Source organism: Poromitra crassiceps (genome assembly GCF_964638095.1).
Source record: "Poromitra crassiceps genome assembly, chromosome: 4".
NCBI classification, from domain to species: Eukaryota; Metazoa; Chordata; class Actinopteri; order Beryciformes; family Melamphaidae; genus Poromitra; species Poromitra crassiceps.
The window spans coordinates 17,096,808-17,121,588 of record NC_139626.1 but is presented as its reverse complement, the minus strand read 5'-3'; the positions used below and the strand labels follow the sequence as shown (position 1 = coordinate 17,121,588).

At 43.0% G+C, this 24,781-nt stretch overlaps 2 protein-coding genes across 2 annotated transcripts in view; both read right to left on the bottom strand.

The window, feature by feature from the left end:
* The window catches only part of antxr1c (ANTXR cell adhesion molecule 1c), a gene marked incomplete at both ends in the record, with an annotated part of 63,182 nt that extends 55,451 nt beyond the window's left edge, over window positions 1-7,731 (bottom strand). Inside the window, one exon of the mRNA XM_083635793.1 lies at window positions 7,580-7,731. Within this exon, the coding sequence (XP_083491919.1) occupies window positions 7,580-7,731 (152 nt within the window). The remainder of the gene's footprint in view (window positions 1-7,579) is intronic.
* A 5,967-nt stretch (window positions 7,732-13,698) lies between these two features.
* Window positions 13,699-24,150, bottom strand: irbpl (interphotoreceptor retinoid-binding protein like; the record flags this gene model as incomplete). Its single annotated transcript, XM_083635792.1, has 8 exons — window positions 13,699-13,866; window positions 15,060-15,217; window positions 16,560-16,702; window positions 17,304-17,494; window positions 18,053-19,218; window positions 20,634-20,667; window positions 21,337-24,010; window positions 24,116-24,150. The coding sequence occupies 8 exons, from the start codon at window positions 24,148-24,150 to the stop codon at window positions 13,699-13,701; spliced, it is 4,569 nt and encodes a 1,522-aa protein (XP_083491918.1).
* Window positions 24,151-24,781: the final 631 nt, after the last annotated feature.

The window sequence follows — 24,781 nt, the reverse complement described above, 5'->3', positions numbered from 1 at the left end:
AATAAACAAACAGCTGGTGTTGTGGCGAATCAGTAGCCTGGCTAGCGAATCAGTGCTTCTGTGTTGCAAGTTGCGTTTGCCAATCGCTTACCGTCAGCGCTTCCCAAGTCTTTTCATCCATGTTCCCACAGGCTGAAATCCGACGGTTAATTACTTTAAATTGTCTTTACATTGTGTCCAATGGAACCAAAATGAGGGAATATGCCACCAGAAAACAAGAAAACAAGCGTCTCTTGAGGTAAGCTTCAAATTGGTCAAGCATCCACGCAGCCAGAACATAAAAGTATAGGTCTTCCGCTTAAGGATTTCAAAATAAATCCTTATAGGCCTACTTAATATTAATCTTGAGTAATGCTTTACAGCCACAGTTTAATGCCATATGTAATCTTAACATCAAAACAAGTATTTCGAGTTTCAATTTCATTCGTTGAAATGATGTACAGTATTTGTTTCTCCAAAGGTGAGAAGGATTTTATTCTGAAAGTAAATCTTGGTATTTCCGTTGCTAGTCTGGTGTAACTGTCGCTATTTTGTCACAGCCCAAATAATGTCATGTGTTTCAGAAAGGTAACGTCAGTTTCAATTTATATAGAGTGATTACATTGATTACCTGTTTATTTGGCCGTGACAATATCCAGGCATATTAGCTATATGGAGGAGATGTCCATGATGGATGGTGATATTGATGATGATGACAATGATGATTATTATTATATATTTCCCCTTGATGGAGATATCTCATCGCATGATAGCCTAAAGCAGGCACTTGTGCCAAAAGCTGCAGTCAGTCAAATGGCAGACTATAAGGTAAATATGTAAGCAAACTCACAATAAAGCTGAAAATCCAGACCACTTGCTTTTTTATAAACAGGATTTACTTGTACTTTTATTTTCAATACTTTTAAGTACATTTAATATAATATAAAAAAATACTTTTGATACTTAAGTACAGAAAATATTAGCTACTTTAAGACTTTTACTCAAGTAATATTTTAATGGGTGACTGACTTTTACTAGTCATTTTCTGGTAAAGTACTTTCACTCAAGTATGGATTTCGAGTACCACCACCGCTAATGTAATTTCTGACTGTGCACCAGCACCAGCAAGCAACTTCTTAGCGCCGCCAAGGGGTGCGGCTATTCTATGTTCACACATAAAGTTTTATTTCATTAAACAGCGTCACTATTTCTTTAAGCTTTATTTCCCCAAGGGAGGATTGCTGAAGTCAAATACAGTTTTGCATCAGCACCCTGTCAACCACAGTCTTCTGTTGGTGAGTTGGGGGTGAAGTGCCTTGCTCAAGTGTCCAGGATTCAAACCAGTGACTGTATACTGTCACAAAACCTTTAGACATGCCACCGCCCGTACGTCTTAAACAGCACCATCCCTCGTGTCTGAGTCATGGCGTGACATCATCTCCCCGAGCCGACAGTAAACGCCATCGGAGACAGATTTACAAGCCGCCGCAACAGAATTGCTCCTCACATCATGGACTCATGGACCTCTTCTTCTGCAGGTTTACATGTACTGTAGGCCTACACCAGTACCAATATTTCTGTTGCAACGTTTACATGGCCCCGAGTAACAAGGTTCCTCTATAAACCATTTTACATGGATTCATTTCATAACGGCCTGTGCCATGCTGTTTGCTTTGTAACTATACAATCAATCCATAAGCAAATACAGCCGAAATCTACTGTTCACTCTGCGTACTCTGATTATAATGTCTGTGTAGAGTAGATTCATTTCAGTCATCCATGTACTAAGATGTCAATAAATAAATAAAAACAGAATCCGCTGTACTTATGAGTGGTGAAAAACACCTTAGACTCTTCAAGTCGTTGATGTGTACAACTTCAATGAGAGAGAGAGAGAGAGCGAGAGAGGGAGAGCGGGAGAGCAAGTAATTAGTGAAATCACACAAACTAACCCTGATTTCAGCCTGTGGTTACTCTAGCCTTTTAAATCAGCGTTCTGTTATGAACTGAACTCAGAATGCATGGTCAATTCCTAAAATGTGAGTTGAATCGGAACGACAGGAAACAGAATTAAATGCCATTAAATTCCAGTTGTAAGAGTGTTTGTCTCGACTCACTAAACATTATGAACCAAAACCTTAAGAATCACATCAAAGATAGTTAAACAGCTTAAACACATTCAGTCATAATGTATGGATTACCATTTACATATTCTGGATCAAATACCAAACTGAAGGATCCTTTATTCAGATTCTGTGATATTGATGCTGTGGAATCCCAGATATTGGTACGAAAAAGCAAACAACATGGAATTTCACTGAATTTCATTGAATTGAATTAAACGTTCCCTTTTTGCTTTTTTGAAATTCTAATTCTATCCCTGACCCGATGTTTCAGTAACCTTGCGAGGCAGCTGGATTCAGGTGAGATCATGAGACAGCTGGATTCAGGTGAGATCACGATCACACGACAAATCCATCTTGACACGCTCCAATCTATTGGTTTGAATCTGAGCCTTTGAAACGATTTCCCGAGCCACTCGTTCCCAGATGGTTATGCGAAAACAAGCCATCTGGCATCAGGTTAGTGTTTGGGTGAAGCAGCCAGCATCGTCTGCGTGCCCCGTCCTGCACCTCATGCTGTGACCCTGACGCCTTCCATATGCACCGACCAGAGCGGTGCCTCGTAAACAGCTAGCCCTGGCCCCAGGGATGGTGCGTGTGTGTGTGTTTTCTATAATGAGCTATACCTTGTTTGAAGTCCACAACTGATGTCTAAACCGTGTTTGTCACCCCAGAGAAAGCACCGAAGCTCGCAGGCAAACTAACATTAGCAAATGACAACAAAAAGGGACAGAAATGGTTGTTTCCTTATTTGCAGCCTGTGTCATGTTCCGCGGCACGGCACGGCACGGGCCAGATGCAGCGCCGCACCATCTGGGGACCAGTCACATGTCCTGTGTCCTGGGACAGCATCTAAAAACAAGAGCCCTTCTCCTCTGGACCCCTCATTTAGTCCACATTACAGTCACAGACCCCCATTTGATATCTGACCCAAATCTTTATTGTCAGATATGATTTTGCCCATGAATTCTATATGACTCTGTATTGTACGCAGAGAGATAACAGAGAAACTATCATGAGAGTCATTTGTCTATGCATTCTCTATAACCTTTTGTGAATTAAATTAATTTAATTGATTAATGAAATAAATAAATAAAGTTAAGGGGCAGAGCAAGGCACTAAGGCTGCCAGTACTTCAGGCCGAGGGTTTGATTCCTCCTGGATAAATCTGCACTGTAAGCCAGGGGCCAGTTGCACAAAGCACCTTAAGTTAAGATTTTCCTTAGGGTCAGAGTTAAGGTGTCCATAAAATAGAATCGGCTGCACAAAACACCCTTAAATCTTGGGCTTATGTTTTCCTTCAAATGTTTAACCTTAAGGAGAAGATTTAAGTGTGTTTTGTGCAACAGATTTTATTTGATGGAAACCTTACCTCAGACTCTTTAATGAACGTCGTAACTTAAGGTGCTTTGTGCAACCGGCCCCAGGTGCTCAAGGAAGAATAAATTGGACACGTCCAGCTGCACATATTTCAGCTAAAAACAGGGTGTAAATAATGTCTTTTCAAGTCAACTTGGCATCTCAGGGCTTGTGGAGACTTGGATTACGCCAGGTGAGCAGTATGGAAGCTCTCCCATTGGAATCATCTGATCAGTGGTAAAAACAAGCTTTAGTTTAGTCCAGTAGGGGCATGTGGGAAAAGCAGCTGCCAACTGAAGCAATCTTGGTCAATAATACTGCATCAATTTCAAAGATATTAGTTATACAGTACATAAAACATATGAAAATAAGGTCCAGATTGGAAAAAAACACAACAATAAATGAAATTCTTATATGTTTGGATAAAGCCGAGCCGTATGTGATGTTATGTAACTCATTCCTCTCTTGCTGCCTCAGAGGACACCCAATAACATGCTTTTAAAGGTGCTGCGTGGAGCGTTTTGTCTTTCTCTAAATTAAGACCACATTTCCCATAAACCCTGTTGCTTCCTGCCGTCCCCCCTCCTCCCTCCTGGCATCGCTCCATTCGTTTTGAAGAGCAAGAAGAAGGACAACAGCCCTTTAATAACAGCCATGGTTTCAGACCAGGTCAGCAAATGTCAATTTGAAACTGTGGAGTCAAAATGGTGGAACTGGAATAAAGTTGTGTGTAAAGCAGTGTAGTAGTAGCCTCGACGCGAGACTCAGCTAAAATGGTCTTACATCTTCAATAATGTAGCAATCACAATAAAACAGTAGCTGCCACACAAGGGTGTTATCTGAGGGATGTGATGATCGGTGTTCCGAAACCGAAATATTGCGTAGTTTCTAATACGTTTCTAATACTGTTCTTCCACCAGATGCGTAATTACGGGTTTCCACCCGTAGACACAGCAGAGATGGCGCTGTTTCCCCCCCTGGGAAGCGAAAGAACAACAGTGGCCATTTTCAATGGGAAAGGCAGAAAATAAAGTCCCGCGGCTCCAGCCTAGCGGAACAGTTTTCCTGGCGACTGGTCGGCCCAGGCAGCCGGCTTCTCTCCTCCCTGTAGCATACCCCCCCGTCCTCCGCTATGCGGTGCGGTGCACAGGCATGTAAATAACAACAAATATCCAATCTCCTAGCTGATGGTCTCATTTGCTCAAGTAGGCTAGGTCATAGAGGCACCAGTATTTCATAACCAGTTTAAAAGTTCCGTGTAGGGATTTCATTTTAACGTTACAAACGGAGGGCGGAGGGCAGATATGCGGCATTGCTATGATGACCAGTTGTGCGTGGAGGTGGGCGGAGGGCAGATTGAGCGAGTACTACTTGCGGTGGAAGCAGAAACTTCTTCAGGTGGAGACGAGTAAAGCGGAGTTGAGACGAGCCGTACTATGCAGCACCACCATGTGGTGGAAATGAGCCGTTAGCAGACCCAACTGCAAAAGTGGGTTTCAACCGTTTACTCTCAAATGTGGAGATTTGGAGCAGAATCTTTCAGCAACACTTCTCAAAAGCCTTCAAGTTGAAATAAAAAAAGTGTTTGTGTTTAGTGACCCTTTCAGTTCCTGTATAACTTGGGTGTGTACAAGCTGTCCTCTCTATAGAGTTAGGCTACATGCAGTAAAATGGAGGCTTTGGAGAGGCGAGCATGCTCTGTGGAAGTTTCCCCTGCATTCCGCTCAAACTGTCTTTTCTCCTCAGCTGCTGCTGTCCAGCGCTGCATGCTGTCACAACCACAACGTTTTTCCTACGGGGGCGAACGGGACAGGACTGTGGACACGGGACAGGACTGTGGACATGGACTGAGTGAGTGGTCACTGAAAAACAGACAAAAAAAGTCCCTTCTATTATTGCTTGGGTTGGAAGAGAAAGTCCCTTCGCCGAGAGGTGGGGGGTGGGGGTTCTTTTTCAGGGGAATGACACAATTTCAACAAAGAGGAAATGGGTTTTAGTCTGGTGGAGACTACAGACATGTAGTCCAGAGGAGAGGGGGAGAGAGAGGGACATAGAGAGAAAGAGGGAGAGAGGGGGAGAGGGAGGGGAGAGACAAAGTGAGAGAGAGAAGGGGAGAGAGGGAGAGACAAAGTGAGAGAGAGAGGGGGGAGAGAGGGAGAGACAAAGTGAGAGAGAGGGGGAGAGAGGGAGAGACAAAGTGAGAGAGAGAGGGAGAGACAAAGTGAGAGAGAGGGGGAGAGAGGGAGAGATAAAGAGATAGAGAGAGACACGGAGAGGGGGAGAGACAAAGTGAGAGAGGGAGAGGGAGAGACAAAGTGAGAGAGAGGGGGAGAGAGGGAGAGACAAAGTGAGAGAGGGGGAGAGATAGAGAGAGACACAGAGAGGGGGAGAGACAAAGTGAGAGAGAGAGGGAGAGACAAAGTGAGAAAGAGGGAGAGAGAGAGGGAAAGACAAAGTGAGAGAGGGGGAGAGATAGAGAGACAAAGTGAGAAAGGGAGAGAGAGAGGGAAAGACAAAGTGAGAGAAAGGGGGAGAGATAGGGATAGAGAGAGACACAGAGAGGGAGAGACAAAGTGAGAGAGGGGGAGAGATAGAGAGACACAGAGAAGGGGAGAGACAAAGTGAGAGAGGGAGAGATAGAGAGAGAAACAGCATCCTTCCAAATGATCACTCAACTTTCTGCTTATTCAGCAAACTGTACCCTGCAAGTCAGCCTCCTCCCCAGCGTCATCACACACACACACACACACACACACACACACACACTGGATAATCCTGATCTATGGCATCATCACATCCTTGGAGAATAAGTTGAAAACAGCTGGAATACTGTATTTGGCACGCTCACTACTGGAATAACACAAACCAGGCGAAAAGCAACAGTAAAAATCTAAGCAAAATGACAAGAATCTGCAGATTTGTGACTTCATTTTAGGCATGTTGCCAAGTAAAAAGAAATCCTTCCTATAAGGACTGTGTCTGTGATAGTGAGTAGTGAGTTTACACATTAAATTTTGTGTGTTTGTTTTTTATCTGCGATCACTATACGTACACAATACTTCCTAGGGGACTTAGGCTTGTCTGTAGTCAGAAGTGAGTTTATACCGATAAATATGCTACTTCAAGGTATATTTGATCTCCTAACATTATGCTATTGCGAATTATAGTGTGTCTATGCTACTGAGCACTGAGTTTAGACTATCATGCTTTATGCTGTTTTTTAATCTGATAGGCATATTCTATTCCTTATTACATAATATCCCTATAGGGGTTAGTTTGTCTATGTTAGGCTATAGTGCTTTGATGTAACGCTAGACTCTCTCTGATAGAGTCTACAAAAAAATCACTATCTGTCAGTCTATCAGCTTTATTGTGTATCTGCTATCACTATAATATTCATATAATTTTCCACTCCTATGGGGACTTATGTCTATAGAATTGTGGCACAGTGAGTTTTAGGTTACTTTAAGGTATTTGATCTCTATGCTATTCATAATACTCATGACATGTACATACAGTATATTACTACAATACATAGAATACAATACAATACATACAATAATACTGATAGCCTAATACTTCTATAGGGCTTGTGGTGCAGTGAGTTTATAGTAACTTTAGGTATATCTTCCTTGATCTCCATCGATATCAGTGTATAATGTCTATGGAAGTCAAAAATGAGTGATAGCCTACTTTATCTCCTACAATAGTTAGAAACAATGCAGACTTGTTATACGGTAGGTTGACCTCAGGTATTATGGGACACTTTTTGACTTCAGGTATTAGGGGACACTTTTTGACTTCAGGTATTAGGGGACACTTTAACTATAGAGGGTATATTGTCATGCCTGATGACAAGTGAAAATAAAACCTTTTTTTTGCTGAACCCTACCTGTGAAACTACATGTAGGGTTAGGGCTTCACTCATCAGGCATGAAAATATACCCTCTATAGTTAAAGTGTCCCCTAATACCTGAAGTCAAAAAGTGTCCCCTAATACCTGAAGTCAAAAAGTGTCCCCTAATACCTGAAGTCAAAAAGTGTCCCATAATACCTGAAGTCAAAAAGTGTCCCATAAAACCTGAAGTCACCTTATATTATGAACAGAAGAGACTTACTTGTCGAGCACAAAGTACAGGTCAAAAGCGCCCTGACAAGAGCTCTCCTCCTCTGCCTCCTGGAGCTCGGGTTCGGGTTCGGCCCGCACGCAGGGACCACACAGCAAAAATAATCCCAACAGAACCGGCACAACAAAGTCCCTCAAAGCCATCATTTTCCCTCAGAAAAACGAGTTTATTCCTTAAAAAGAAAAGAAAAACTCAGTGTTTTCTCACATCCCAGAGACAATTAGGACAGTTAAAAAGAAAACAGGAGATGCCCAAGGACAAAAGAAAGGACGCAGACAAGTTTCCTTCAGTTGAGTTAGTTTAGCATATCCTGCTGAATCTGCCCACTGGATGGATGGATGCTCAGTGGAAAAAACGACATATAGGCTAATAGCCTAGGCTACTTTTACAATCCACAGGCAGTTTACATCTGAAAAAAGTCTGGAAGAAAAGTCAACAATCTTGGGAATAACAGATCCAAACCTTGTCATTGGGAGAAAATGATGATGCAATGGGTTTAGGTTTAGGGCTGGATTCGTAGAAAGAAAGAAAAAAGATCGAACTTTCCTGTCAAAGTGTCAAAACTGGCTTTGCTCTAAATAAGCACAAAAAATGGAGCCGGGTTGGTAAGGGCAGATCGAGTGGGAGAGGGAGAGAGGGAAAGAGGGAGGTAGATAGAGAGAGAGCGCAATGTGTTGGCGCTGGAGGAACTGGGAGCCCAGGGGACAGAGAGGCTGAAATGGGCCAGGTTTCATATTTCATCCAGAGGGAGAGAGGGTGAGAGAGAGATGGAGGGAGGGAGAGAGAGAGAGAGGGAGGGAGGGAGGGAGAGAGAGATGAAGGGAGAGAGAGAGAGAGAGAGAGAGAGGGGGGGAGGGAGAGAGAGATGAAGGGAGGGAGAGAGAGAGAGGGGGGGGGGGGGGGAGAGAGGGAGGGAGAGAGAAAATAGGTCAAGATGTCTCCGATCAGTTTTGCAGGTTTTGGGTTATTTTTGAGGTGAAAACAGCACTGTGACATAACTGACATGAAAACACATCTGTCACTCCTCCATACCGTCTCAGCCCTCACACCGTCGACTCACTACGTGTTCAAATGGACTTTTAGTTGTCTGTGTTCTATGTGTCTTCTGTGTATTTCGGATCACACACAAAAACATTGCAACATGCATCAATACGACTATTAGTTTATTAAATGACCATTATTGTGAAGGTTTTAACCAGAAGTTTCAATGCTATTCTGGCTCACTTGACGCTGCTCTGAGTCTTTTACGGCTTCAGGCTGCATGCAAATTGTTATCACAAATGCCGTGTATAAATGTGAAATAAAAGGTGAGAACGCAACGCCAGTTTGCCGTTGTATGCAGAGACTGTTGTCGTCTAAACATGGCCATAGACTACTAGCACCATGCTTCCTCCGACACATGTGCAGTTGCCAGCCGCTTCTTTTCACCTGACAGCGGGGAGCTTCAACGGCAGGATGTAGCATGTGAGAGGATCACGCTATTCCCAACAGTTTCCTTCCGCCCCGAACAGGCGCCCCGACCGACCAGAGGAGGCACACATACCCTTAATCCGGTTTAGTTTTGGTTGAACTATATAGACCTATAGGTTGTTTTCAGGTGACGTTCAAGGTTCTGAAAAAATATGAATGGTGGTGAACGAAGACAGATGTTCCTCTTTTTCAGGGCCGTTTCTGCATATCTGTGCATTATGTGCGAATGCACTGGGCCACCAAACCGCCAGGGGGCCCTGTAGGGAGAAGAAGAAGGGAACTCTGCTACCGTCAACATAGACTGGTGGCAGAGACATCACTTATGTGACTGGTTGTGCATAGTCTTTCTGATTTATAACTTATAGTGCCACAGTTTTACCACAAACTGCGACTTTCTTGACTGGCAAAGTTACCGTTTACATTGACAAACATGATATGTGTACCCCGTGGCACAATAATGTCCATTGAACATTAGTTCCAGTTTAAATCAAAACAGTATTAATCTAATTATACAAATATAAAAAACTGTTTTCTTTTCTTCAATCTTCCCCATCAACGACATTAAGACTGCTGTCACCAAACAGGAGTATAGAAACACTGTTGGCCCAGTCTGTTTGAATTTATTTAACTGACACAATGAGGTCCAAACAATAGATACAGTGTGGGAACGCCCACACAACGTTACTTCCGCTATCGTTGTGTCAGTAGGACGGTGGGGAAAGTGGAAACCCCCCTTCCATATCTCAATGGGCTGACTCACCAGTAGAAGGTGCTGCAGCTCTACACTACAGGATTGGGGATTCACGAACAGGTACAGAGAAGTTCCTCTCCCCACGCTGACCCATTGAACACGCGTCTATGACGAGACACCGCCTGAATGTATACAAAAGTCATCAAATTATAGACAAAAACATTTAAAGCCAATATGTTCAACTTGAAAATTCATTAGATTTGTGTGCATCAGCTCTGGCCACTGTCACTCATAGAATGACAGAATCTACCGTCTTTTTTCTAACCGTCATTTCAAACCAAAAGAAATAATTATAGCAAGATGTGTTTATTCTTTCTATATATAGCATCCAGAACCACAGACACAACCAAATATATCTTTGGTACATTCCCAGTAGCTACTGTACCAGTATACTGTAGAAACAGGAAGTTTCAGCTGTCTGCTTTGAGAGAAATTGAAAATGAAATAGACTCGCACTGTACTTTGACTTGAGACACATCCTCAAAAGAATTGAGACTCGTCCCGGGCTCAAGATTTGAGGAGTGAGGATAATATAGTCCATGCTTTGAATTCCATAGTTTTAGCTCTGCAGTGTCCTAAGCAGATGATAGAACACTTTTCAATTGGACTTGTGACCAGAGACTTGACTTGGACTTGTGGCCAAAGACTTGAGACTTGACTTGGTCTTGCCCCTCAAAGATTTGAGACTTGACTTCACAGTGGACTTGCTAAAAATCTTGTAAGCATCTCTGATTGATACATGAGCTTGTTTGGGAATATGTCTGTTATAAATTAACTGGACCCCCGAGCGCATGCAACTAAAACATCATGTTTGTATGTGTCTGTGTTTATTTTCCTCTTTGTTTGTTATGTATAACACTTCCTGAAGGCAGATTCCTACAGTACATGCAAATACAATTATTCAGATTCTGGTTTTGCTTCCAGCAAAAACACCATCCATCAAACACTATTCTCTACAACCTGATCTCACAGAAATACGTGAAATCACCAGTGTTGGGCAATTTACTGAAAATGTGTAATTAGTTCAGTTAGTTACTTCTCTCAAAAAGTAATTTAATTACTTTAAAGTTTACTTTAAAGTAATTAATTATTAGGGAAAGTAACTTGCATTACTTTTAAAAGTCTTGATTAGATTGTCTTATTAACGCACACCTTCTTTTAGTGTTGCTGTGGGACAAGACTGTCAAATTGCATCTACCATTATACCTGCATGGGATACTGAACATTTGCTTCTTGGGGAGGCTTATAGCCTACTCAAGGTCATTCGCCTCTGGGGCGTATAGCCTACTCAAGGTCATAGCCTCTGAGGCTTATAGCCTACTCAAGGTCATTAGCCTCTGGGGCTTATTGCCTACTCAAGGTCATTAGCCTCTGGGGCTTATAGCCTACTCAAGGTCATTAGCCTCTGGGGTTTATAGTTTACTCAAGGTCATTAGCCTCTAGGGCTTAGCCTACTCAAGGTCATTAGCCTCTGGGGCTTATAGCCTACTCAAGGTCATTAGCCTCTGGGGCTTAGCCTACTCAAGGTCATTAGCATCTGGGGCTTATAGCCTACTCAAGGTCATTAGCCTCTGGGGCTTAGCCTACTCAAGGTCATTAGCCTCTGGGCATATAGCCTATACAAGGTCATTAGCCTCTGGAGCGTATAGCCTACTCAAGGTCATTAGCCTCTAGGGCTTAGCCTACTCAAGGTCATTAGCCTCTGGGGCTCTGGCTGCAGCTGTGGTGTGTGGAGCATTTTCTCTGGCCAGGGAGGTGGTGTCTCTCCCCAGACTAGGTCTGATGATCATAAACCAGATAATCTAATAAGATATTTTCATGTCCTAAAGCAGGGGTACCCAACCTTTTATTAAGATGAGAGCTACTTTTGTAAATATGTACTTGTCCCCCCAAGTACATATTTAGCACATTTTAACAGTATTATATTATTTATTTAACATTATTTAATAATGTTACTGAGTTAGCTATACAAGTAATCAGCATGACGTCACAACAAAAACAAATTGCAACCCGGAACCGCGGCAGTTAACTACTGTAGTATGAGTTGTGACAAACAAACGTTCATATCTCAAAAACTATACATGACATTGCTTATATTTTGACATTCTGAGTGAGAGCAGAAGTAGCTCAAGAGTTTGATGTATAATATATGCATGTCCAAGGGGTTGAAGAGTTGCATAAGATTGATTTGTGGTATAGTTAGCTTCAATGGCCATCTTCAGAAAATCTAGCTGTGGCTTTTTTCTTGGCTGATTCCTTTAACTGCTAAGAATGTGTTTGTTGTTATATACACATGTAGCCAATGTAGAATGTGTTTGTTGTTATATACAGATGTAGCCAATGTAGAATGTGTTTGTTGTTATATACACATGTAGCCAATGTAGAATGTGTTTGTTGTTATATACACATGTAGCCAATGTAGAATGTGTTTGTTGTTATATACACATGTAGCCAATGTAGAATGTGTTTGTTGTTATATACACATGTAGCCAATGTAGAATGTGTTTGTTGTTATATACAGATGTAGCCAATGTAGAATGTGTTTGTTGTTATATACAGATGTAGCCAATGTAGAATGTGTTTGTTGTTATATACAGATGTAGCCAATGTAGAATGTGTTTGTTGTTATATACACATGTAGCCAATGTAGAATGTGTTTGTTGTTATATACAGATGTAGGCAATGTAGAATGTGTTTGTTGTTATATACAGATGTAGGCAATGTAGAATGTGTTTGTTGTTATATACAGACCAATGTAGAAGTCCAACTTTTTATTGGATGTTTGGTGAACTAATGCTGCAATTTGCCTCCATCCAAAATACATTTTTGCACTCTTTCCAGCCCTTGCACAATGAGCAGCTTTGTAACTAGCAGGTTGAGAGACAGCAGACTTTGTAACTAACAGGTTGAGAGACAGCAGTCTTTGTAACTAGCAGGTTGAGAGACAGCAGACTTTGTAACTAGCAGGTTGAGAGACAGCAGACGTTGTTACTAGCAGGTTGAGAGACACCAGACTTTGTAACTAGCAGGTTGAGAGACACCAGACTTTGTATTCCCACATACTCATTTGCTTGTGCTGCATAAAACCCAAGAAACAATTGTCTGCCATACCAATGTAGGATAATTAGTATAATTATAGGATAAATGAATGGCACGGGAATTTTACAGCAGTAAACACACTGATTATCTGTCCGTATGAAACCATTCTCAAGCCTCATCTATTGTTGTAAAATGCAAGACCCACACACACACACACACACACTTAATTTGAGTTTTTCCATTGGCTTTTTTTATTGTGTCTCACCACTGGAATTGATACAACCCAAGCAGCTCCACATGGCATGAAGTCCACTGCATAATGGACACATTTCCACAGTAAGAAATACATTACATGTGACAGTTTTTAGTATATCGAGGTCCCAGATCAAATTATCCAGTATAGCAAAGGAATAGCAGACTCAGCTCCAATACATTCTTAGTTTTTGTTTCTTCTCTTTTGCAAGTTTCTCAAACGTTTTCCCCCCGAAAGACAAAAGTAAAAAGCCATGATATCCAACCAATATTTGACATAGACATTTTCACCAATTACAAAGCGCTTCTTAAAAGAGCTCTCATTTCAGTACCACTCACTGCAAAGCTAAGATGTGCAGCTCTTCCATATTAAAGTAAAAACTATGTTGTAACTCTATTCTGCTTTAGAACGCGTCGCCATTGCACTACATTACAAACAAGCTAAAGAAGGCTTTGAGAGAATGAACGGATCACACTTTGGACTTCATACTTTAACCTACATACTTCACTTCATACACAACTCCAGATTCTAAAACCCTAAACCTTTTTGGCTGTCAAAATAAAAGTGACCGGCAACCCGCTTGGTTCAGGGAGCGGCTCACTTCTGGCCCGCAAAGTGCTTGTTGAGGATGCCCCTGGCGGTGTCCAGGGCATCTCCGGCTGGGACGGGGATGTGAGGAGCGATGCCTGCACCCTCCCAAGCCGGGCCGCCGGCTGTGTCCGAGTGGAAGGTGGGAATGCCCAGAAAGACTTCGCTCTCGCCCACCTGGAAGTAGAGGTGGGAAGCACAAGTTTAAAGAGCCCCTAAAGCCATGTTTTAAGTTGTGAAAAAAATAATCTGCTTTGAATAATAATTTGTGTCCGATGGTTTTTCCCCACAACAAAAGTTAAATTATCGTGTTAAAATCCTTGAAGGGATTCGCCAACATTTTGAGAGTTTAGGCCATTTGCCATAATGCCGATATCAAAGCTAGAATGTAGATGCCTGTATCTTCACTGTGCGTGCAGTACAAACAGCGGTAGAGTCCTCACTTCTACTTAGCTTAGCGCTACAATGGCAGTACGGCTGCATACTCCTGTTCAGTCACCCAAAATACAATCAGGGTTATCTAGAACATAACTAGCCAATCACAGCATACAAACAAGGGCTTTAACTGCTGAATACTGGACAGGGATTGTCTCCAGTATTTGTGATGTCATGAATCATGCTAGTTGAAAATGGCCTTTTCAGTGAGCACAAAGACACTTCCAGCAGATGATTGTGAAAACAGCCTTCTAGTGTCAAACTCTGCACAGACATTCTGAAGCTTGAATGAAAGACTGATTACTGAATTTACGGGGTCTTTAATCATGATACGATATGATACTATGTCATTTCTTTGAACAATATGATATTTGCACACAAAGTCTGCCACAATACGATTTCGATTAGATTAAATTCAGGGGTCTGCGATCGATGTGCCCATTTAACACATTACATTTATATTACCTCACAAAAAGCGACTAAAATATTTTACTCATGAGGTCTTCCAGATATTTAAATGGAAAACAATCTATTCTTTTTAAATAAAAAATAGACATAACTACAAAGCACTATAAAGTACCACATGTATCATGTTTAAGTGCAAATGGTTTTCGAAAATAATTTTTTCCCCCCGCTGTTATTTTTAATTTTTTCTCCAACTGACATTTTTATGGTCACTCAAGATTCAATAGGTCACGGGTTGACTTGGTTCCAGCCTTAAAACTCGTTATATAAGGATTTCTCAAAATGTCTATGGAGAAAATAAATTGGAAACTCACTTCCGGGGCAAAAGAGGTCACGTGGCTGTTCAGCTCTATGCTTCATCACCTTGACGATCAATATTTTCACTTTTCATCCATCCAATATCCATACGATACGATATCGATTGATGTAACGATACTTTGATCTAGATAGATGTATTGTGCCACCCATACCTGGAAAATCTCGGGTGGGTGGGACGTCCCGGCGGTGGTCTCGCCTATGATCATGGCGCGGCCGAGCTTCTTCATGATGTAGACGAACTCCTCGGCCGCGCCCGCAGTCGCTCCGCTGGTCAGCACGATCATGCTCTTCTTAGTGCCGTACCTCGAGCCTGTGCGAGAGGACGGTGAAATAAGAAAGATGGAGACATGTTGGAGCGGTATATAGACCCTTTTCACAGCCGCCATTTTGTGTCTAAAAGGCAGGATAAACACAGGTGCAACTAACTCACTAATTAGGGCCCCAGCACTGGACCACCTAAATGGACTGGAAGTTGGAAAACCTAATTAATGTTTTGGTACACCTGTGTTTATCCTGCCTTGTAGACACAAAATGACCACCGTGAAAAGGGTCTGTAGTGAAAAGGTTGGAGGTGGATGAGGAAGAAAGCAAGGAACCTATAAAGAAGGAAGAGACATCACTTAGATCCCAGCATTGGGATTTTGCATCGGGGCCAGACTTTGGACACAGTTCATTGAAGTGAATGGGGTGGGCAGGGTAAGTCCCACTATAAACCATCATATCTGTGTCATTTCATCTTTGATTGAAAAATGCTTCCACCAGATTAAAGAAAAGATGTGATGTTGACTGATGTTTTTTTGTTTGTTTGTTTTTAATCTAAATGTGATGTAATCTAAAAGTTTCCAAAACAAAAGAACACAGCTGATAGAGGACAGATAAATATCGCACAAGTTTAGTTGACGTTGGATTGGATGGTATCAAATGGTGACTTGGCCAAAAAGAATGAATGGAAAGTCCCAAGATGCATTATGAGAACAAAAAACATTTTGCCAAACGGCACTATAGTTTATCATCTATTTGTAAAGAGCCAGGTGAAGACTCAGGCACACAGGCCATCTCAAACTGTATTTTATTCCAAATGTCCACAAGGACAAAAGTGTGGTCTCAGGGTTCTTGGATTTGATAATCACCTAATGTGTTCGAGAAAGGAGCTGAGAAGTGTTAGAAAGTAAACGTATGGCAGAGGGACAGTCGCTGCAGGTTCATTGTAATGAGACCTGTTAACCATGTTTAACACATTAGTTTAAACATATGAGAACTGGGTTAGCAAATTACAACGGTAGGCTACCATGTCCGTGTCGTGGACACTTCTGGTCCCTCTCTGTTGCTGCAATTAACTGCATGCCACACATGTCAGAATGCAAATAGGTGATTATTTAGTTTGCTCCTCTATGGGGTGAGCAAATTCTATCCTCCAAGCAGTTTCAGGGGAGGCTTAGTCAAATTAGTTATAAAGGAGATCACATAAAATAGCCTAAATGTGTGTGATTTGGTTAAAGAGATAGTCATTTTACAGTTTTTCCCACCTTCCAAGAGTCAGAAACTGATAAATGCCTTCAGACAGACCTTTTTATGTTGGTGTATCTTGGTTGTGTTTCATTCTGTTAAACATGAGAAGAGTCCAATAACTCATCAAAACCATTTTTCATTACCAGTGAGTTCAGCGATGCTCCAGAGCTCCTCGGTGGTGCCGGAGGGTCGGTGATGCAGCTTGTCCAGCAGGATCTGCTTGTCTCCGTCAAAGAAGTAAGAGCAGAACCCAGCAATGGCTGTCGTAGGACCACCAATGTTGTTCCTGCAAATACAGTAAATTATACGTTAATAGTCTATAGAAATGATCCCTGTTTCATGAAATTTTATTATGCCTCCGCCGGTGATGGAGGCATTATGGATTCGGGTTGTCCGTCCATCCGTACGTATGTCCGTCCAATGATCGTTAACGCAATATCTGAGGAACGCCTTGATGCAATTTCATCAAATTTGCCTCAAATGTCGACTTGGACTCGAGGATGAACTGATTATATTTTGGTGGTCATAGGTCAAAGTTCAAGGTCACTGTACCTGACAAACGCCATTCCCAAGTTCGTTAACGCGATATCAGGAACGGCTTGACGGAATTTCTTCCAATTTGGCTCAAACGTCAACTTGGACGCAAGGATGAACTGATAAAAGTATTGTCTTCAAGTATTCTATTTTTGAAGAAAGTAACTGTATTCCACCAATTTAAACTGTAACTGTAATGGAATACAGTTATGAATTAAATCATGAATACAATTATTTCTGCACTTTTACAGAGAGGATTTTAGAGACATTGAATGATGAACTACCTGCAATCATTTGTATTCCAAAATGGATATACGGTAAGCCTTTATGGCACTCCCGGCAGGTTGACCCACCTGAGGTCGACGATCATAGCATCGGTGTTGACCACTTTGTTCCAGACGTGTTCGACAATAATCTGAGCGATGGCCTTGACCTCCTCAAAGTCTCCGAACATGTCGAAACGCAGGTAGCCGATGTTGTTCTCAAGCAGGTCGGTGTGGAAGGAGACCTTGATCAGCTCAATCATCATTTCTGGAGAATAATCCTAGAAAGAAAGAAGAGCAATAACAGACGAGCTGCATAAAAAAACTTGAACAGATTTGCTTTGAAAGCAGAACAATATGTAATCAATAGTACATAACACAGTGAACAGTGAATGATTTGTGGTAAGTTTAAAAAAATGTTCACATGCATATTGAATAACTTTATTAATATGACCTAATATCATTAAGTCAAATTTAACATATTACAAATATGGAAATCATCAAGCGCTGGAGAGAGGTACAAGTACAGTAGAACTGAAAAAATGTGTGCGAAGGGCTTGCTGCTGAAAACATTAAACTTGGTGGTATAGAGGCTACCAATAAATTGTTAATGGGAGTTTTTTCTAGTGTGCGGACTCATTTCCCCCCAATTATACAGCAAATAATATAATAATATGGTAATTTAGATAGTGTAAAAAAGTCAACACTATGGCCACTATACCACAAATTCATGCCAAACAACATTGATTGGAATCCAAATGTGTTGTGTTTGAGCAAAAGGACAATGCAATCAAAATTCAATAATCATATGAAATGGATGAAAATGAGGGTGGTCTCACCATGGGTGGCAGCGCTGGGGTGTTGCTGGTGGTCTTCAGGCTCTTGTCTCCAGATAGACTATTCAGATCAGCGGAGAGCTTTGCCTCCAAGCTGGCCTTGGAATTGACCATGCTGTACTCGCCACTTGCCAGGAGCTCGTTCAGTTTCGCTGCAACATCGGCTCCGACGGCCTCGAAGGCGTAGTTCTCAGCGATCAGTGTCGCCGATCCCTCAATGATGGCTGGAACTTGGGCGCGGAGGTTGAGAATCTCGATGGCGGTAGCGAGGGCATCCTCAGCGTCGACCTCGACATCGGGAGTCACACCGGTAACCTCCCAGGTGGAGCCCGTGATGGGGTTGATAGACTTTGCAGTTGGAATAGTAACGTAGAAGTCGGTTTCACCCACTTTGATTTTGTCGACTTTCACAGAGCCCCCAGCGGTCTTCTCACCGACGATGGTGGCCCTCTTCAAGTTCCTGAGGCAGTAGGCGACATCTTCGGCGATGCCCTTGGTGTTCTTGCTGGTGAGGATGATGAGAGGTTTGGTGCCGTATCGCTCCCCCAGCAGAGTGGACATGGACCACAGCTCGGTGGTGGTGTCTGTGGTACGGTCGTACACGCTGTCAATGTGAATCAGAGGCTCTGCTTCGGTGAAGTAAGACACAATGTAAGAGACTCCTGAAATGTCTCCACTGCCGGTGTGCCGCAAGTCAAAGATCAGAGCCGAGGTGGGCAGGATCTTATTCCAGACCAGGTCCAGCAGCAGAGAGCCGATCTTGTCTGCCACCTTCTCCCCGAGGATGTGGTCGATCCTCAGGTAGCCGATGTTGCCCTCCAGGATGTCGAGCTTGATTGAGCTCTGGAGGATGGCAATGAGTTGGTCGGGGGTCAAGGGAGGCAGCTGAGGGACAACTGCGGGGACATAGTCTGGCTCGTGGGAGACCTTCAGGCGTGGGTCGTTGATGGTGCTCTGGACACCTGAAGTGAGGACGTTAGCCAGGGTTTCAGGGTCTGGGATGCTGAGGATCTCTGTGTTGTGGCTGGCTGCATCAATCGCCTCTTGCATCCCTATCAGCTTCTCTGGAGAGCAGTAATTGTCCATAAGGATTTTCGCCATGTCTATGATGAGTTGGGGGGGAAACGTGGCACGGACAACAAAAACATTGCCCAGAAGGAGTAGAGATGCTACCAAAAAGAGAGCATTTGCCATTTTGGTAGGTTGTTCAGATAGACAAGAGCGGAAGGAAGTAGACGTTCACCAGCAGAACCTCCTTCTGCAAAGAGGCTCTTTATCAACTGAGTCTGTTTCGGCTGTAAGGTTTCTGTTAACACACACATAAGAGGATTTACCCCACAATAAACCTCTAATCGTATTATCCCGAGTGCTGGTGTAGCAACAAGTAGGTGCTACCGAAGATACAGGTCTTCAATTTACACAAGATATTTTGAGTACGTATTTAAAGCTACCTGCCAGGTTAAATTGGTAACTGAAATACCTGGAAAGGGATTACGTCTGGTGGAAATAGTCATCCTACCGGGATCACCCACTGTGCATTTACTAAGTCTGTCTGTGTAGGTTTATAAGAGGAAGAGTCACTGATGGAATTGTCCAGAGAAAACAGAGATTTCACACATTTCTAGAAGCACTTGTATCATTGTAATTATGTTTGCTGAGGAAGACACTAGACTTAAAATATCTCATTTAATGTGACAACTTGTGATGTTTAAGTGAAGCTATATATGATTGCTTTATTTCCAAAATTAGGTGGAAGTTCATTCTACAGTGTGAAAAGCATTGATTTTGCGAGCCCTTCCTTGTCGGCTCAGTCCTCGTGGTATGCTAAGTCTCACTCGGCACCATTCTTCAAGCTTAGAGCAGAAACAAAATCTCACATTCTTTCTTTTCTTACCCTGGATTTCTGGTTCACCCCAGTGCATTTTCTTTCCACACAGTGAAATGAAAAATCACATTGATCAAAAAGTCATATAATTTAACATGAGAGAGAGTTGATTTGTGGCGTGCTTGACAATTGTTCATAGTCAAAGAGGAATGTGCATCACTGCCTGTTTTCTGGCTAAAGTAACTCAAAATTATTTGGACACAAGCGTTCTGTATTGCTTCACATGCCACAATTTTTTTTATTGCAATGAACACAGTTCAGTAGGTGGGGGCTGTTTCTGTAGGAGAAGTGAACAGAGAGATTAGTTTGGGTTTGTTTGGTTCTTGCTCCCTCTGCTGTCAGCTTTAGGCTGTACTCATGTAGAGAGTTATGCTCACAACAGATTGTAAAGACATGCAATCAAAGAACAGCAAACAACTAGTTTGTTTGAAGAAACATATCATATTATTTAATATTAAAGAAATCCCAGAATTGAATAAATAATGAAATATCCAAAATAATCAAATGCATGCATGCTGATATCAAACTTGTTTTTCCCTCACAGAAAATATGGGTCAACAGAAAATGTATCTCATAATACATTTGGTATTAAAACATGTCATCTGGGAATAACACAGACATGTAATCCCCAAAATGTATAAGCCACAGAGACTGATGGATTAGTTAAAAAAGGCAACTCAAATCATCACAGTTTTAAACTGTTAATTTGGGAGATGCTTTCCAAGCTAGGTTTCTACATAGACAACACAAGGGGATACATCACATCACATCACATCACATCACATCACATCACATCACATCACATCATACTATGAAAATATGCAAGGAGGGATTTGTAAGGTGCCCAAATGAACAAAAAAAGTGCAATCAATATAATTGCAATCAAATAATTACGTATTCACCTTATGTAGAAGAGACAGTCTGGCTTGAGAGACTAACAGGAAGTGTAAACACAATCGGAAGTTCTGATTGTGTTTACACTTCCTGTGACTCCTAAACCTAGTCTGACTCATACAGTATGTGAGTCAAACTAGGTTTGACCAGGTGAGTCAGACTAGTTTGAGCAGGTAAAACAGCCGGCGTTTTGAACAGGAAGTCGTGACACAATGGGATACATAAGGTGAATAAAATGTGCAAAGAAAATAAAATTCCATGGCAGGCTTTACAGACTGTTTTATATAACTGTGGTCAGGGAGGAACCTCCATCATATTAGCGGTAGACCACATCCCTGGCGAATATGTGATATTGAATGAAAGGCCTCAGTCTAACCTTCATGCGCCTCTTAAAAGTATGAAATTAAGTGGTATAGTTAAACACAGGGCAAATGAGCAAATAATTTGAAAGGAAATGAGAATAAAATATTGTGAACTATTTCCCTTGTTCTCTCTTCTGCAGCCTTGCCGCTATGATTTTCTGCGCCACAGACAGAGCATTGTTTGCCTGTGCAGCAACATGAGGCTCAACCCCTGAAACACTCCACACTTTCCCAGTAATGGCGCTCAAAACAAGCTGGTTAGGGAGGGAGGCGTACAGGATACTGTCCACAATCTGATAGGTCCCACTCGATAGAGACCCTCCAATCGTCTGCTCTCCAACCACCGTGGCCCGATTCATGTCCTTCATGGTGCGGGTGAATGCTTCAGCCGCAGACCCTGTCATGTGGCTGGTGAGGATGTAGACGTCTTTGGAGGAGCCATATCGTTGACCCTTGACCTGCGGCAATGTCATCACCTCTGTCATGGTAGTTGTGGTCCGGTCGAAGACAGTGTAAAGATGGCGCAACGGTTCAACATTAAAGAAATAGGTGCAAAGGAGCGGAATGGCTGTTGAATATCCGCCCGTGTTGTACCTCACGTCCATTATGAGGGCATCTGTGTTTACTATCTTGCTCCATACTGATTTGATCAGCTGAGGCCCAATGACTTTCACCACCTCAACATCTGCCATCATGTCAAACCTTAGATAGCCAACATTACCCGGCAGTACCTCTACTTTAAACAGAGCGTCGATTATGTATCCCACTTCTTCTGCTGTAGGGATCTTTGGGACTTCATGAAGGGACTCAGGCGCAATGTCACAGTAGAAGACATGGAGGCGGTGATCACCTGAAGTCTCTTGGAGATCTGTTGTCAACTGAGATGCCAGAGATTCAAAATCAACCACTGACCGGTACAGTCCCTCAGCCCATTTGCTCAAGAGCACCTTACTGACCTTTGTAGCGACTTTGTTGATCGCGTAGTGTTGTTCCAATAGTTCCCCTGTTCCTTCTATAAGAGACCTGATCCCTCTGTGGAAGTCTATGGTCTCATGAGCATTGTCCACAGCTTCCTCAGCTAGCACAATAGCATCAGGGACGACTCCTCCTCCCAGCCAGCATTCCCCATTGTTGTCGATGAAGTTTATGAAAGGGACAGTGATCACAATATCTGTACCCTCTACTTGGAGCATCTTTGAGTGCATCAGGGTACCGGATGTAATTTCCCCAATGACTGTGCCACGATGTAACGACTGCATGAGGTAAGCAAACTCCTCCCCTACGCTTGCGGTGTAGTAGCTGGTTAACACGTAAACCCCACGCTTGGAGCCGTACATTGGACCTGTAATCCCGGCCAGAGAACCATGCTCCGTTGTCGTGTTCTGAATTCGGTCATATATTGTGAAGAAGTGACGTTTCTGTGAGGTCTCCTGTAGACAGGACAGTATTAAAGCTAGGGAGGCAGAGGACCCACCACCAGTGTTGTAGCGCAGGTCAATGATCAGGTTATCAGTATCTTTGAGGGGCTCCCACACCTTTTTAGCCATGTGCTCTCCCAGTTTAGCCACGACTGATGACTCAAAAAATGTGTCGAAGCGGAGATAGCCTGTATTGCCTTGAAGGATTTGCACATTGAACACCCTATCAACCAATGCTTTTAGTGATGCTGGATCATCAGAAACTTTGCCAGGCTCAGAGTCCTCTATAAGGGGAACGTTGTCTTCTATGTGTTTGATGGTCAGTCGAGGGTCTTCGTACACAGTCTGGAGCTCTTGGTTGAGTTTGACTGAGAGGTCCTCCTCAGATATGACTGAGAAGTAGTCTGTAGAGTCCAGTTGGTGAAGGAGGGCTGGAACTCTGTCAGTGAAAGCGTAGAATCTCCTGATGATCTCCGAGATGCTCTGCACAGCCTTGGGAATCGCACTCCTCACGGCCAACAGGGACATGGCTTTTCCAACAGCTTCCTTGGTGATGACATTGACTGATGGAGAAACGCCGCTCACCTCCCAGCTCTGGCCTGTGATTGGGCTGACAGATCTTGCCACAGGAACTGTTATGTAGAAACCTGAATCAGCGATCCTAATCTTCTGGACTTTCACTGACCCACCAGCAGATCTCTCTCCAACTATGATGGCCCTCTTTAGGTGTTTTAGCGTATACGCCACTGCCTCAGCAGCACCTACAGTACGTTTACTAGTCAAAATAATCAAGTCCTTTTTCTTTCCATACCTTTCTTCCATTGACAACATGGTCCACAGCTCCTTGGTTGTATTAGAGGGCCTATCATACACAGTGTCAATGTGAATGAGGGGCTCAGGGTCTGAGAAATAGGAGATTATGAAGGGAACTCCGGACAGCTCTCCAGCCATGCTGTACCTCAGGTCAAAGATCAGCGAGGCCGTGTGAACGACTTTACTCCAGATGTTATCCCTGAGCAGAGAGCCAAGCTTCACCATTGTCTCCTCCCCGATGATCCGATCTATCCGCAGATATCCCACGTTGTTTTCCAGGATATCCAGCTTCACAGAGTTCCTCACCAGCCGGATCAGCTGGTCCGTGGGGAGGGAGGGCAGCACCGGCGGCATCACCGGGACAAAATTTGGCTCATATGACACAGTCAGCCGTGGGTCGTTCAGGGCCCCCTGCACCCCAACTGTGAGCACGGCTGCCAGGGTTTTCCTGTCCGAAATCTGAAGGATTTCTCCACTGTTGATGGCCTGTTGGATGGCCTCCTGCATCCCAACCAGGTTCTCAGGGAAGCAGTAGTTTTCCAGCAGGATCTGGGCCATGTCAAGTACCAGGGCGGGCTGGAATGATGAGCTGGCAGAGAGAGTACAGAAGAGAAGCGTCGCCAGGAGAGCTGGAGTGAGTCGAACAGCCACCATTTTCTCTCCCATCATCAATGGAAAGAGGGCTATTTCTTACTGTGTCTTCTCTGTGTGCCGGCTGTCTTGGTTCATTCGTCTGTGTAGAAGGACAGTGGCTTTTGTTGGAGAGGGAATGTTGTCACGGTTTTTGGACAACAACAACGTCAACATAAGAGGCTTTTGTCCCCAATAAACCTTTAATCGCATTATCTGTGGTGCTTCAGCCAGCAGAGACTAGCAGACAAAAAAATTGACAAATGGGAAATGCAGTTTGGTGGCACACAATACATGTGGGCTTCTATTTCCTTTGATTTATCATGCATTTGCTTTACAACATCTATTGTCAGAGAGACTTCTTGAGATGGACGCATTTTACTAATGCATTCAATGACACTGGAATCAAATTTGGGCTCGAATTAGAAACTGCATTATTTGATATGATAACATGAATCTGAATCATGCATTACATTTCCACCATGTGCTATGATATTCAGCCTTGATACCTGCACCTATTTTTTAGACTACTAACAAAATGAAGTGACGTATGAAATGTGTTCAGGGCGATGTAAATCTTTGTGAATCTTTGAATCTCTCTCTCTCTCCCTCTCTCTCCCTCTCTCTCTCCCTCCCTCCCTCCCTAGTCCCTTATGAAAGCTTACAGCAGTGCAGTGGTTTTAAGGGGTCATCTCTGGGTCGCTCCACATGGTGACATGATTACACAACA